This window comes from Nomascus leucogenys, chromosome 2 (genome assembly GCF_006542625.1).
Source record: "Nomascus leucogenys isolate Asia chromosome 2, Asia_NLE_v1, whole genome shotgun sequence".
NCBI classification, from domain to species: domain Eukaryota; kingdom Metazoa; phylum Chordata; class Mammalia; order Primates; family Hylobatidae; genus Nomascus; species Nomascus leucogenys.
Genome location: NC_044382.1, coordinates 123,236,998 through 123,252,705, shown reverse-complemented (window position 1 = coordinate 123,252,705; position 15,708 = coordinate 123,236,998). Strand labels below are relative to the sequence as shown.

The 15,708-nt window shown below is 38.3% G+C and overlaps 1 protein-coding gene across 4 annotated transcripts in view; it reads left to right on the top strand.

The window, feature by feature from the left end:
• The first annotated feature begins 4,215 nt into the window (after positions 1 to 4,215).
• PGGT1B (protein geranylgeranyltransferase type I subunit beta) overlaps positions 4,216 to 15,708 on the top strand; it is a 59,373-nt gene continuing 47,880 nt past the window's right edge. For all 4 annotated transcript variants that reach the window (XM_030817873.1, XM_003259850.4, XM_030817857.1 and 1 more), the window contains exons 1-2: positions 4,216 to 4,385; positions 13,813 to 13,931. In XM_030817873.1, the coding sequence (XP_030673733.1) occupies positions 4,246 to 4,385; positions 13,813 to 13,931 (259 nt within the window). In that variant the 5' untranslated portion in view covers positions 4,216 to 4,245. The remainder of the gene's footprint in view (positions 4,386 to 13,812; positions 13,932 to 15,708) is intronic.

Here is a 15,708-nt window from a genome sequence, read left to right as displayed (position 1 = left end):
GAAATAAGCCAGCTTTAGAATACTGTGATTTCTCTTGATGGCATTTAAAATGTTTTAGGTGGGGCATGGTGGCTCATGCTTGTAATCCCAGCACTTTCAGAGGTCAAGGTAGGAGAATTGAGGCCTGGAGTTTGACACTAGCCTGGGCAACACAGGGAGACCCTGTCTCTACAAAGAAAAAAAAAATTTAATTAACTGGGTATGGTGGCACACACCTGTAGTCCCAGCTACTTGGGAGGATAAGGTGGAAGGATCACTTGAACCCAGGAGTTCCAGGTTGCAGTGAGCTACGATGGCACCACTGCACTCCGGCCTGGGTGAGAGAGAGAGACCCTGTCTCTAAAATGAATGAATGAAGGAATGAATGAATAAGATCTTTTAAAGCTGTTAGATTAACATATTTGGTCAAAAGAGTTAGTTCTTAAATTTCTAAACTTTTATACATGAAAACACAATGTAATCGAATACAGTTCAACTTTTCCTATTATAAAATATTCCTTTCTAACTTTAATTTGTTCTCATAGGAAAGATACTATATATATAAAAACAGAGGAAATTTATTTCTCATAAATCTTTTTTATCTTAGATAATCTTTATCTTTCATTGTTTATCTTTATCTTTATCTTTGATTGTTAATGTGATGCATTTAGGTTAAATGACTCAGAAATGTACTATGACTAGCGGTCAAAATCTTTTCTTATTTTACAGTTAATATTCAAAGTAGATGGCTTCCGAATTTTAGAAACTGAATTCTGATTTGTACAGTTATTGGTGCAGAATGAGAAAATTGACATAAAAGATCCTTAAACAGGAGTGCTGGTTTTGTTACTTGTTTTCCAAAACTTTTTTGTAATGATTTGAAGTAGTTCAGAGATAAAATATAGAGGCTGGGTGCAGTGGCTCAGGCTTGTAATCCCAGCACTTTGGGAGGCCAAGGTGGGCGTATCGTTTGAGGTCAGGAATTCAAGACCAGCCTGGCCAACATGGTAAAACCCCATCTCTACTAAAAATACAAAAATTAGCCTGGTGTGGTAGTTCACGCCTGTACTCCCAGCTACTTGGGAGGCTGAGGCAGGAGAATCGCTTGAACCTGGGAGGCGGAGGTTGCAGTGAGCTGAGATTGTGCCACTGTACTCCAGCCTCGGCAACAGAGTGAGACTCCATCTCAAAAAATAAATACATAAATAAAACATAGAGCAAGATGAGGAAATTAAAAGCAGAACTGAGAAGCTACAAGATACAGAAAATGTTTCTTACATATTGCTTTTTTACATGTTGGTTTTTGTTGCACTGAAATGCAGCTTTCAAATTCCTGTATCTAAGGTAAGCATTCTGGATGATGTGATTCTTACGGCTTTGTTTTTTGATTTTTTTTTTTTTTAAATAAAAGTATGGAAGTTCCTCTGAAGAAATCAGTTTTTCTAGCTGAATCTGAAATAAATGGTGAATGTATTATATAGATCCTTTATATAAAAGATGTAAGATAAACACAAATATCTTCAGTTACAGAGTTCATAGAAGTTACAGGTTCATAAACAAGATGTCAAATAAATATTTCTTATACTGGTTTAAAAAGTACATTAGCTTTTTCTCTGAGAAAACACCAAATCGCAGATGATGCCGGTGCAGCGGGGGGCCTGGGAGGCCTGGAGGCCTCGGGGGCCCTGGGATGGGGAACTCGGGTCGCGGCCATGGATGGGGCCGGGGCCAGCCGCAGAGCTCGCGGAGGCAAGACCGAGGACAAGGAGAGATGCTTGTCACCAAGCTGGGCCGCCTGGTCAAGGACATGAAGATTAAGTCCCTGGAGGAGATCTATCTCTTCTCCCTGCCCATCAAGGAGTCTGTGATCATTGACTTTTTCCTGGGGCCTCTCTCGAGGAGGTTTTGAAGACATGCCAGTGCAGAAGCAGACCTGCACCGACCAGCACACCAGGTTCAAGGCGTTTGTTGCCATCGGGGACAATGGCCACACTGATCTGGGTGTTAAGTGCTCCAAGGAGGTGGCCACTGCCATCTGCGGGGCCATCATCCTGGCCAAGCTCTCTGTTTGCCCATGCGCAGAGGCTACTGGGGGAACAAGATCGGCAAGCCCCACACCATCCCTTGCAAGGTGACAGGCTGCCACGGCTCTGTGCTGCCGCGGGTCATCCCTGCGCCCAGGAGCACTGGCATCATCTTGGCCCCCATGGCCAAGTAGCTGCTGCTGATGACTGGTATCAATGACTGCTACATCTCAGCCGGGGGCTGCACTGCCAACCTGGGCAACTTCGTCATGGTCATTTTTGATGCCATCTCTAAGGCCTACAGCAGGCTGACCCCTGACCTCTGGAAGGAGACTGTATTCACCGAGTCTCCCTATTAGGAATTCACTGACCACCTCCTCAAGACCCACACCAGAGTCTCCGTGCAGAGGACCCAGGCTCCAGCGGTAGCTACAACATAGGGTTGTACAAGAAAAATAAAGCGAAGTAAGCCTGGAAACAAAAAAAGTACATTAATAAGAAATATAGAAAAAACACTAAAGAAGAAATGTTATAAAGTACCCATAATTCCAGGGTAACTTTTTCAAAAAACATACCTACATATTTTTAAATTGTTACAGTCATATAGTACACATTAATTACTGTGCTATAATTGCATTACACGTATTTTCGTACATTTCTGCATAATTCAAACATCATGTAATGGCTAAATAATATTCAATTATATAGATGTTCTATCATTCCCATTCTGTTATGCATACGCCAAAAATCTCGTGTGGATAAAATCACTCATGGAAAGCCTTTTACCGACCTAGGAGGTATTCTATGTTATCTCTCAGTGAGTCCCACATCGCAAATTTTTCCTCTAGATTTGGATCAGATTGCTAGTCCTTGAGCTGAGAATCAGATGAAATATTTGGCTTCCCTAAGTTAATGGCCATGTTTATTAGAATTAATTTTCTGAGAACGTAGAGAGTGTCCATAGCTGATTCCAGTAAGTTAAACATGTATAAGACTCCACTTTAAAAATCTTCAGGCATTTGGGGGTATGTGTGCTAAGTGAGAGATCTTAATTGTAATAACAGTGGAAACTCCAGACTGGGCACACCTGAAGGGCAAGGATGTGAGCTCTGTATTTGTAGGGAAGTAGCGAGGACAGCCTAGAATCTGTCTCTGGCTGTTTGCTAATGCAGTATTTTGTAAAGACATGCAGGAATACCTGTGAATAAGTAGTTAATAGTACCAAAAATTATTCAGAGCACTTTGGATTGTTGAATAAGTGTAAGATTACCCCAGCCCATAGAGTATAAGAATTACATTTTCTAAGAAAGCTAACAAAGTCATACCCGAAATTTTATTAGCTAAGTTGATTACAGGGAACCTAGTTTAGTTATATTATTGGGTGGATCCCCCCACCCGCTACTCAGGAATGCCTCATGAACGTTTAAAGGGCATAGTATAAAGGCTAAAACAACTTAAATCCCTATTTTTGGAAAAAAGAACTAGAAGCATGTTTAAATTTTTTAGAATGCAGGTAATTGGAGAAGATGTTGAGCTTATTTTGCTGTTGCAGATTGATGCACCATTGATTCTTGATAACACGTCGACTCAAGGAAAGTAAAATCTGTAAGATTTGTAAAAGAATGACGCAGGCAGTCATATACAGGTATGAATATGCATGTTGTATATGGTTTGGGGGCATTATACACAGATTTTTAAGTGATTCCTGGTATCCAGAAAGGATTAAGATTAGGAAAGTCTCTGAACTTTTGTAGTGTCAATAAACATTTATCTCCACTGGTTTGTTTTTCTTTTTGTTTCCCTAACCGTTCAGCTTAAAACTGGCCCTTCAAAAATGAATCTGTTAGCAAGTTTATACTGATCCATCCCCGTTTTCAGATATACCATCCTCGGGTTCTACAGAGCCAGAATTGTCTCAAAGCGAACTTGATGCTTTTGACCTTGCGCTTCCCAAGATAAAAATTCTGACGGAGGGATTTGTGGACTGGATTTTCACAAGGCCTGCGAGGTATTTACAAGCCTCGAGGGCTTTGAGTAGAAAAGGTAGGGTCATGCGCTAGCTAGGGAGATATCGGAGAGAGGAAGTGCTGTACAGGACCCAGATGATAGCGGTTTCTAATACCGGATTAGTCTGCGGGGGGCGCAGGTTCCCCCACCCGGCACCTCTTGGTCAGCCCAGGAGGGTTCTTTCTCTCCGCGGGCACTGATTCCGGGTCGCGGCGGACGTCGCTTCCGGAGCAGCATGGCGGCCACTGAGGACGAGAGGCTAGCAGGGAGCGGTGAGGGAGAGCGGCTGGATTTCTTGCGGGATCGGCACGTGCGATTTTTCCAGCGCTGCCTCCAGGTTTTGCCAGAGCGCTATTCTTCACTCGAGACAAGCAGGTAACTCGTGGCACAGTCAGCCAGGCTGGCACAAGGCCCGGGCCCCAGCGGAAAGGCGCGGCGGAGTCGGACCGCAAACTGGGCGCCGGAAGGGGGCTGAGCGGCCGCCCACTTGGCACTGACTGGTTTCAAGCGGGCTTGAGGTTACCCCCACTCCCCCGCCGTACGGTGGGAAGGTCTGGAAGGCTGTACGTCGAGGGCTGTAGAATCTCCAGTTTCCGCCTTTTTCACTTCCCTTTTTTTCTGGCAACTCTGAGCTGCTTTTTTACCCCCTCCCATAGCCTATCACTTTGCCTCGTTACTTCCGAGTGTAAAAGGAAAAGGACAAATTTTGTCGTCGTACTTTTAGATGAATACTTCTGTGCATCCTTGTCCTCTGTAAAGTCATTAACTCTTAATAGAGTGTCTGTATGGTGTTTTATGTGTAGGAGCGGCAGAGAACCTCTAAGGTCTTAGAAACTTTATGGGAGCTATAAATCTAATGGTAGGCGAAAGAGGTGCGGTGTTGCGTGAAGCAGCCTGTTAAAAGTATTGCAATAGCTGAAGAGTGTGATGCGGCAGAGACTAAGCGACTTCGTTTACAGTAACAGTTGGGGATGAGAAGAAAGGAGAAGGCGATCTTTGCTTCGCATTGCTGTGTTTTGAAGTGAGGCTCAAAAGCTGCTTGAGACTGGATGGGAGGAAAGAGCAGCTTGTTTTTGCTGTATTCTCTCCCCACATTTTCTAAATTCTGAGTTGCTGGTGTATTTTGAACACTGCATGACCGGATCAGTTTGGGAAGCTTTGCAGATTACTTCTGCACACTTGGTCAAGAACTACATTATGGTAGGTGCCAAAGTACAGCTGAACAAGACAAGCATTTGTATAGAGTTCTGTGCTATATGTTAGTGTAGTGTTCATAGGAGTATATAGACAGGCATGTACATAATCCAGATTTCTTCAGAGAGGCCTTCCTTAAACACGCTTCCTAAAGGGACCACTCCCAATGACCACCTTACATTACGTATTTATTGGTTTATTTGTTTAATATCTTTCTATTACACTGGATTATAAACTTCACAAAGGTAACATTTTTTGTCTATTTTGTTTACCTCTATACTTGGGACTGGGCTGCCCTGTCCAATCTGGTAGCCACTAGCCACATTTGGCTATTTCGATTTGAATTAATTAAATCAAATTAAAAATTAAGTTATTCTTTTGGTAGTAGCTACCATTTTTGAAGTGCTCAGTTGCCATATTGGCCAGTGGCAATTGTTTCTATTTCAACATTTGCAACAGCTTAGTCCTTTTGGTCAGCATTGCGCTAGGACCTTAAATAGTATCTGGTAACTGAGAAGCACTGAGAAATATTTGTTGAATAATGTGAGCTGAGCCCTGAAGGATGAACAGATTCTTACAAAAGAAAGAGTGAAACGTTTATATTCCTTCCTCCTCTCATAGGTGTTGATCGATTAGCAGAGCCTATACCTTCACTGAAAGATTCAGATTTCCAAACCGAAAGGTTATGATTGTAGTGATATGAGATGTTTTAAAATGTTGATAAATCATTTATATCTTAATAGGGGTTCATTTTATGTGAATTTAAAGCGTTTGGATAAAAAGTCTTCCATCCTGTTTTTGTTATTGATACATAATGTGCATATTTATCGTATGCGTACACTGTTTAGATACATGCAGTGTATAAGTCCTGTGAGCTGATTAAATTGTGATTGTTAAACAGTTGAACTTTGCCTGCAGCTATCACTATAAGTTTGTGATTGCATTTTCAAGATGCCAATGTGTTTGGCCTGTTCTATAAAATTCCAGCTTGGACAAATCCATGTAGAATAATGCACATTGGCATTAAACTGTGTAATTCTATTCACAGCATAAGTAAAACAGCACACATTTTCTGACTTATTTAACTTCAGTATGAGCATAGGATCAACACCAGGTGTTATATAACACCTTGGTGCATTGGTTAAGCAATATTGTATCCTTTTTTGTCTAATGTTTGTCACATGAATAGAATTTTTACATCATTTTGGTTTTCTTTTAGCCCACTTAACCGCATTTAAGGTAACTACATATGTCAGTTTCTGTAGTGATTTTAAGTTTTTCTCTTTCCTAACTCACAGACTTTATTTTCTTTAGCACTAAGTTCTTTTGTGCTGCGTGTGATTCATAACTGACTTTAAAATGCTTGTGAAGAAACTCCAACCTTTTCAGCAAAGGTGACTAGTCACAAAGTTTCTGCTGATATTTAAGACAAAACAGTACATTGGGCAAGCCACAAGTCTTACCTGGTATTGCAGTTAAATTCCACAGTCATTCATAGAGTGCCTCCCCATGTGTCTAGTTACAGAGATATGGTGTTAAACTAATGATTCAGGTGTTCCTCTGTTCATTTCTTTTTACCAGTAGGTATGAAAAAGCTTTGAGAAGGCTAATATTAGACTGGATATTTAGAGAGTTATTTTCTGATTCACTATTTTGGCAAAATTACTCTTATTTTCCTGTTTCTTTTAGCCTGACCAATAGGAATAATTTTTATTTTTCTAGTGACAATGATTTTATGAAAATAAAAACTGTATTGTCTGCTGTCTCATCAGAGATTTTTCTTTTATATTGACTTCTTAAAATGATAGTTACTAGTTTATAATCCAAGTGAATATTAAATCTTGGGTTGGGAGCTTTATCTATTACCAGGTTTCTTTTATAAGTAGTTTAGGGAGTTTAGTGTGGTTATGAGTTATTGTTGCCATTTGTATTTGGGTAATAGGAATTAGAGTAGTCCTTTTTATTAAGGAACAAAGTAGTGACAATTTTCTGTTATTTTTATAGTCCATTGTTCTAGAAGAAGGGTTTAGGCAGTTAGCTTTTATTTCACAAAGCATTTACAATCTAGCTAGTCTTTGTATTCTCATGTCCCTCTGTTTTCCCCTGTGTATCCTGTGTTGTAACCTCTCTGCTGCCTCCCGTTCTGCAACTACCTTGTTCTTTCATTTCCTCCCTTATCTTTTTTTTTTTTTTTTTTTTTTGAGACAGAGTCTCACTCTGTCACCAGGCTGGAGTGTGGTGGCGCCATCTCTCCTCACTGCAGCCTCCGCCTCCTGGGTTCAAGCAATTCTCCTGCCTCAGCCTCCCAAGTAGCTGGGACTACAGGTGTGTGCCACCACGCTCAGCTAATTTTTTGTATTTTTAGTAGAGATGGGGTTTCACCATGTTGGCCAGGATGGTCTCGATCTCTTGACCTTGTGATCCCCCTGCCTTGGCCTCCCAAAGTGCTGGGATTACAGGCGTGAGCCACCGTGCCCGGCCCCCTTATCTTAAATATATCACAGTCTAGCAGTACATCTTTCAAAGTGTAGTGGTGGGAGGCTCTAAGTAATGACTTGTATGTGCTTATAAAAATGCACATACATGGGCCCCTTCCCAGACCTTCATTGGATTCTGTGTGGGCCTTGGGAGTCTGCATTATAACAAGCATCTCAGGTGGTTCTAAAGCAGGCTAAAGTTAGAGACTGTTTGCCTTATAGGAGAAACAAATACGCAGTTATTACAGCAGTGATTCCCAGCTCTAATGTGCATGTGATTCACTTGGGGATCTTGTTAAAATATAGATTCTGATTGCATAAGCCTGGGTCATTGTATTTTTAGATGAATACTCCTGTGCATCCCTGTCCTCTGTAAAGTTATTAAGTCTTAATAGAGTGTCTATATGGTGTTTTATGTGTAGGAGCAGCAGAGAACCTCTAAGGTCTTAGAAATTTACTTTATGGGAACTGTAAATCTAATGGTAGGCGAAAGAGGTGCGGTGTTGCATGAAGCAGCCTGTTAAAGTATATTGCAATAGCTGAGGAGTGTGATGCTGAGTGTGAGCCGGAGATGCTGCATTTCTGACAAGTGCCCAGATGATTCTGATATGGCTAATCCCCTGACTAGACAAAATGATTGTGATATTCTGAGGGCATTCTGGAAGTACCTAAGTAGCTCAACCTGAAGAGAGACAGGGACTAGAGAAGGCTTCTTGGAAGAAGTAACCCCAAAGCTAAATCTTAAAGAATGTGTTCCAGTGTTTTGTTGTTGTTGTTGCAAATGTACAATAAGAAGAATAAAGCTGGAGAAGTGAGTGTTGAGGAGAAAACTTCAATTAGTTCTCTGGTACTGGTTCAAAATGTAAAGGGATATGGTAGGAATGTAATCTGAAGAGGTAGGCATGCATCAGATCATGGAAAGCTTTGTATGCTTGTCTAGAAACATGAGTTGGATATCATGTAAGTGACAGTAATAGTCATTTATATAGCCATATGTCACATGGTACAGGTCCAGAACCAGGGAGACCAATGAGGACACTGATGTGGTAGTCCAGGAGAGAGATGCTGAGGCAGTGGAAGTAGGGCTAGAAAAGAGAGGGTGAAGAAAAAGGAGGAGTCCCAGGATTCTTGAATTGGAACTACCATCTGGTCTGGAGAATAAAAGGCAAAAGGAGCCAGTTGAGAAAGGAAGAAGATGATTTATCTAATAGCACTTAACATGTAACCTCCTTAAGGTTAGGAAGCTTTATTCATTTTTGTCGTGACATCTAGTCTGTAGTAGGTGTTCAGTAGATGTTTCTTATTGGAAAAGTATGATAGTACAAAAGCTATTTTACAAGTTAAATAATTCCACAGATATGTGACTGTACTTAAAAGTATTTGCCAGATGAATCAGCCATTGAAAAATAATTATAAGTGAAGAATAATGCTTAAAATTCCAGAATTCGTGCAGTCTTTCAGTCATTTGTTTCGAAGTATTATGGCAGCATCTATGTGCTAGTATTTTAACTTCATGATTAAGTCTAATGTATCCTCTAAGGCTCTCTCCTCACTGACATGGTTATCAATTTTATTTGTGTTCTTATTTCTTAATGTAGATGCTTATTTATAATTTCAGATGCAATATGATGTAGTCATAGGCCCATCTGGTATCTAGGCAGGAATGTAGTCCATTGTTTTAAGACACTTGGTGAAGGATGGGGTTGCACCAGAAAGGGTGAGGACAAGGGATCCAAAGTTTGGGAATCTAGTCAACTCTCATAAATTAGTGTTTTCAATATATTTCTTATATCAGTATGACTAAGTTCTTTTTTCCACTGTCCAGACTATAGACTGTTTTTCATTCTTTTTTTGAGATGGAGTTTTGCTATTGTTGCCCAGGCTGGAGTGCAATGGCACGATCTCGGCTCACTGCAACCTCAGCTCACTGTAACCTCCAACCTCCACCTGCTGGGTTCAAGTGAGTCTCCTGCCTCAGCCTCCCTAGTAGCTGGGATTACAGGCGCCCACCACCACGCCTAGCTGATTTTTGTATTTTTAGTAGAGACGGAGTTTCACCATGTTGGCCAGGCTGGTCTCGAGTTCCTGACCTCAGTTGATCCACCCGCCTTGACCTCCCAAAGTGCTGGGATTGCAGGAGTGAGCCACCGCGCCCAGCCTTGTTGTTGTTCTTATTTAATCTTTGGGGTATGTGTGTTAAGCCTGGAATATTTGACATCTTTTGGAGACACTTAGGTTAACCCTCTTGTCTGTGAATTGATTCTTTGGTAAAAAGACTTGATTGGGGGTTGGGGGATGTTACTTTTTCATCCTTGTAAGATAAACTTCTTATACATATTGTTCAGAGTGGGAGAAGAGGGGTGAACAGAAAGATATTGTTTGCTTATTTACACTTCTCAGGCTGCAGATTCAGATTGAGTTCTAGGGAAAAGAAGAAAGAGAATAAACAGATATTCTCTGAAGTAAAAAAGTAAAAATAACTTCTTTGGCTTGATTTTAGCTGCATGTGTTCGCACAATTACCCCTCTATACACCTGTGCTGAGTCAGGTTGCTCAGCAGTTTATTCCCAAGTAGAAGTCATCTAGGAACCATAAAACCCTGCATTATACTATTTCTCTCTGAGGCCCACAGCCTAGAATTCCTTTGTGTTTTTGGTGGCTTGTTTTAATTCTCTCTCTTTCAGTATTAGGACTACTTGAGAATTCTGATGTGATCGAAAGAGGAATGGTTTCCCAGACTATTTTAAAGGGGGCCAGATATTTGCCCCAAAGTGACTTATTGGTTCTGTCTGCCAAGCATTTCTGATGGGACCTCTTTTTATAAACATAAGCCATTCACCATAACTCTGTTAATCTCATAAACCTTATAGTCTCAACCTAAGTCTTCACCTATGAGTTGAAAATGCTGGACTTTCAGGAGCCCTTAATAATTAAGTATGCAAGATTTTAAAATACCATCACATGGCTGATTTCTTGTGTTTGGTACTTACATATAAAGTGCATTCATATCCAGGAGCAAGTAACATGACAAACAGATCATTCAGATAACATATACAGATAAGAGTATGACCTTAAAGCAGGTTTTCTCAACCTCAGCACTATTGACATTTTAGGCCAGAAAATTCTTGGTTGTATGGACCTGTCCTGTGCATTGTAGACATTTAGCAGCAGCCGTAGCTTTTACCCACTTGATGCCAGTAACTCCCTCCTCCACTGTGACAACCAAGAATGTTTGATTATGATATATTATGTTAGGGGCAGTGTTCCCAGTAGAGAACCACTGTTGTCGAACAGTGCTTCTGAAACCTGCCTGCACATTAAAATTACCTGGGAAGTTAAATACAAAAACAAACCCAAAGGGCCCAGACCCCACCTTACACCCATAGATTTGATTGTGAAGTAGGACCTTGATCTCTATGTTATGTTGGTCGTGTTTTGGTTGTTTGTTTTTAAGCAGATTCTGATGAGCAGCCAGGTTTGAGAAGCACCCCTGTGGAGAATACCACTTTGGGACTTAGACTTCTTGAGTAATTTTGATTGTCTAGTGTTGAAATTTCAAGTAAATTACTTGAATTTTTTGGGCTTTATATTCTTCATTTAGAAAATCGAAGAGATGGACTAGATCATTTCTGAATTTCTTAATTTTGAAAAAAATGCCAACTTGTTTTTATAGCCTTTTGCATAAATTCTCTTACTACATAGCTTTTACTGACAGGAAGATCTTTGTTTTATCCATTATCTGACCTCAAGTCCTTCATGTTTTCCTCCACTTTTGTCTCTGTCTTCTTTTTGCCCTTTTCCTTAATAATGCTTTAATAAACTATATTAGTAGATGCTTAATTGTACCTGACTATAAATATAATCATTTATGTATTACATCAAAACCAAAAACCCTGTTAGAGCTCTCCAGGAGGGTTAGATGTGGTATCGCTGGTCCTGTATTAGTTCAGTAAATATTTGAGTGCATACAAACAAAGTGGACCTTATCTCATGAGACATAATTACCACCAAGGGCAGTGATTTTCACACTTTGTTGCTATTATCTAGAGGTTTTTTTCCCAGGTCTAAAGGTTCATTGTGTTTGGAGAAGCACATTCCTCTGGGGAAAATGGTTACAACCAAGAGTCTATAGAAAAGGCCTTTAGTGTTATAGACTGTGATTAGATCCTAAAGTCGTTGTTACTCTTGTCCCTCCAAATCATGGCAAAGACCAATGATAATGGCTTCCATTTATTGAGTGCTTATTGTGAGTAGGTAAGCACAATAACTGTATAAGGTATAGTAATGATTAAAATAATTATTGGAAGCTGATTAGAAAAGTTTAGGTATCCTGCCCAGAGTCATGTGGTCATTCTAGTGAAATTGGCCAACTTGGAATTTGACTGCAGAGTCTGAGCTTTGAACTACTGTGCAACACTGCTTCCCACATAAAGGAGTTCCATTGCCCTTAATATAATCCTGATCTTACCTAGATAAATTACCTCTCTAATTCAAATAGATCTCAGTGTGTTATTTGGATTAAATTGAGATAATATATGAGAAATGTCCCAGCTCAGTGTCTAATACATGGTAATAGTCTCTCAATAAGATGTTTCCCAAATATTTATTGTTCTTAAGTACACCCAGATCTCTGTAGTTTTAGTTTTTGCCCTTAAGCTTTGGTTGGAATTAAATTACTTTCTGATATCTGCTCCTGTTGTGTAATGGATGCTGCTAGTCTTTTTCCACCAGGGATCAGAAAGATAATTTGCCCTAAAAAAAATAAAAAAAGAAATCACTATTTTCTCATCTCTCCTAAAGTTGGTGCAGATTGAGCATCCCTAATCCAAAAATCTGAGAGACTCCAAAATCAGAAACGTTTTGAGCACTGACATGATGCCACAAGTGAAAAATTCCACGCATAAGTACTTAACACTAACTTTGTTTCATGCACAAAATTGTTAAACTATTGTATAAAATAAGCTTTGTGTGTAATATGTATATGAAATTTAAATGAATTTCATATTTAGACTTGGGTCCTGTCCCAGTGGGGTATCATCTCATTATGTATATGCACATATTCTAAAATCAAAAAAAAATCTGAAATCTGAAGCATTTCAGATAAGGGATACTCAACCTGTAGTACTATTCTAGATAATACTATTCTAGATGCACAGGAGAGAAGTACATTTATTACATACAGTGGATACCTCAGGGCATTAAGGCTTAATTCTTTCTTAGAGTCTTCGTTGAAAAGGTTACAGAATACATCAGGTAGCTCTGCTGTAAAATTTTAGATCAGATAATTTGAAGTGTTAATTTATTACTGTTAGTCATATGAATTGTTAGATTACAGAAATGATGTAACAGTACTCAATCAAGCTATACTGGAGACTGCTTCTCAACATGAAAGGAATTATATATAACAAATTCTTTGTGTTCAAAGCAGTCAGTAAGATACTGATTTTTATATGAAAGCACAGGTTTAGATTTCTGATTTATAGTGTGCAGTGTTAGAGGGGGAAGGTTTTGCTCTATAGTTTTTCATTCTGCCAAAGAACGCTCCTCTCTGGGAAAACAGAGTGTAAGTACATTTGTATTTTTTTAAATGTTTCGTATTTCTCAAAGCTTATTATAAATCTTTTCCCAAGAAGTCATGTTATTTGTTAATACCTTTGAATTAAGATATTATTCTCATATTCCTCCAGAATTAAATACAAGCTATAAGTATAATTGATCCTGACAAATTAGTGAAAATTGACATTTTCATATATTTCTAAGTCCTGTACTATTTGTACTGATTAGTTGTAGAGAATCCTTTTTTATATCTACTTTAGCCTTCAGTTTGGTGATATTCTGGCTTCAGTGGGTCTTGTTTGTGTCAATGGGGTAGGATTGGTTTCTTAACCCCCAAATGTCCCCTTTTGAAAAATTGAAACAAAAGTCTTGACTGATAGTATTAAGTTACAAGAATATGTATATATATATATATATATATATATATATATATATATATATTTTGCTTTTGCAAGGTGGAAGTATTGTTTAAATTATCGGAAAATTAGAATGATTTTATTATTTTCTAGACCAGGAAGACTTCAGACTTAAGTGGTATGATAGTTAAGATGGAATTTTACATTTTTTTCTTTTAGGTTGACAATTGCATTTTTTGCACTCTCTGGGCTGGATATGTTGGATTCCTTAGATGTGGTGAACAAAGATGATATAATAGAGTGGATTTACTCCCTGCAGGTCCTTCCCACAGAAGACAGTGAGTGAGTTTTTAGCATTTTATTTTTAGTGTGACTAGTTGTACCTGACATAACATGCGTTGGACTAGAAAATCTTAGTACTTACTTGTATAGTGTTAACATATTTTATTTATCTGTGATTTCCTTGTAATGCAGCATTGCCATTCTGTTGAAATACAATACTTAACAAATCTGATCATAATTTCTTAAGAAAACAATTTAATCTGGAATTTAATAGAGATTCACAATTGTAGCACAATACTATGTTGTATATTTCCACTTTGATGACTGCTTGTTGATTATTTATAGTCAGTATTTATGTATGATTAGTTCTGTAGCATTAACTCTGATTTTCATTCCCAAGAATTCTTGTCTTTTCAGTGAAAAACTCTTTGCCATCAAAAAGTTTTCTTTCAGTTTCCTGGTTATTTTCCCTCCAGTGTTTCATTAGCATTTTTAATGGTTTCTTAAAGCTCTTATGTATGCTTCAGTCATTTTTACACTTCTGAACACTTAAAAACTTTTGATTAATTAAATGAATTCTCAGAGTTCATAAATTACATAATCAACTGCAAATATACCAGTTTTTATAAACTGTTATTCACTCTATTAAGTATAAAATGTCTAAGATAGATATAACTTATACGTGTTATAAATTCTAACCTTAAAAACACCAAACAAATAAACTCCTAGAAAATCATGCTTGTTTTTTTTTTTGTTTTTTTTTTTTTTAGTGGTCACCACTTAGCCGTCTTTAAAGAGTCACCATTTTGTGATTCATTGGTTGGAGTAATCATATGTAAATCTCATTCAGTGAACTTTGGAGAAATAATAAGCTAAAACTTTACTTGGAAAGAAAGATTTTCTCTGTTTGACAGATGATCTTGAACATAGTTTGTGGCTATTTTATTCTTGAATTTCATAGTGTTTGTTTTTATGTAACTTTTTAAATCTGCGCCTATTTACAAAGTCTTTATTAAAAAATGATTAAGCATTTTGAACTAGGTCTATCAGAATTAAATATATAAATATCTAATCACTTTTTTACCGGCCCCAGTGAAAGCATGTATAAGAGTTTGGTCAATAGTTACAGATCTAGCATGTTGATGAGTAGGATTTATTGAATTTCTGCTAAGAGTACTACTCTTCTAAACCTGTAGAGAAGGGCTGTGATAAGTTGCAAGTTATGGTCCTCATTTTCCAGGAGCATGTGGCTGAGGCCACATCTTAGTCCTAGTCACTTGCAAAATACATGTCATTTGTTGTTTTCTCTTTTTGCCAGGATGTTTTTTAATAGTTTAAGTGAAAGTCTGGGATTTTTTAAACAGTTGATTATTAGACTGAGGTATAAGGTAGAATTATTATAGATGGTGCTTGGTATTTTTTTTTAATTATAAGTACATGCCCGATTTTTAAAGAAATGTATCTTACATGATACAGATAGGAAATCATATACGCACTGTGGCACATAGGAAAGCTATTCCCTAAGTTCTTGCCGAAATATATTTTTATATTATTTTTTAATTAAAAATTTACTGAAACTCATACCCCTGAAATAAAATAGCTATTGACTTTATAGAAAAGGATGGACCATAACATTTAATGAGAGAACTCAAGCTGTAGGTTATAGTTTCCAGACCGTTGGTCACTTACTCACCATGCTTCTTACTTTCTGTCTTTTCTTCTATTTCCCCCTACTTTTAAGGATTATTTAGTGGCTCTGTGATTGAGCAATTTTTTGGTCTGTTCTTTAATAAGTGTTTACTTCCCCCTACCATTTTATTAGTGAAATGAGTT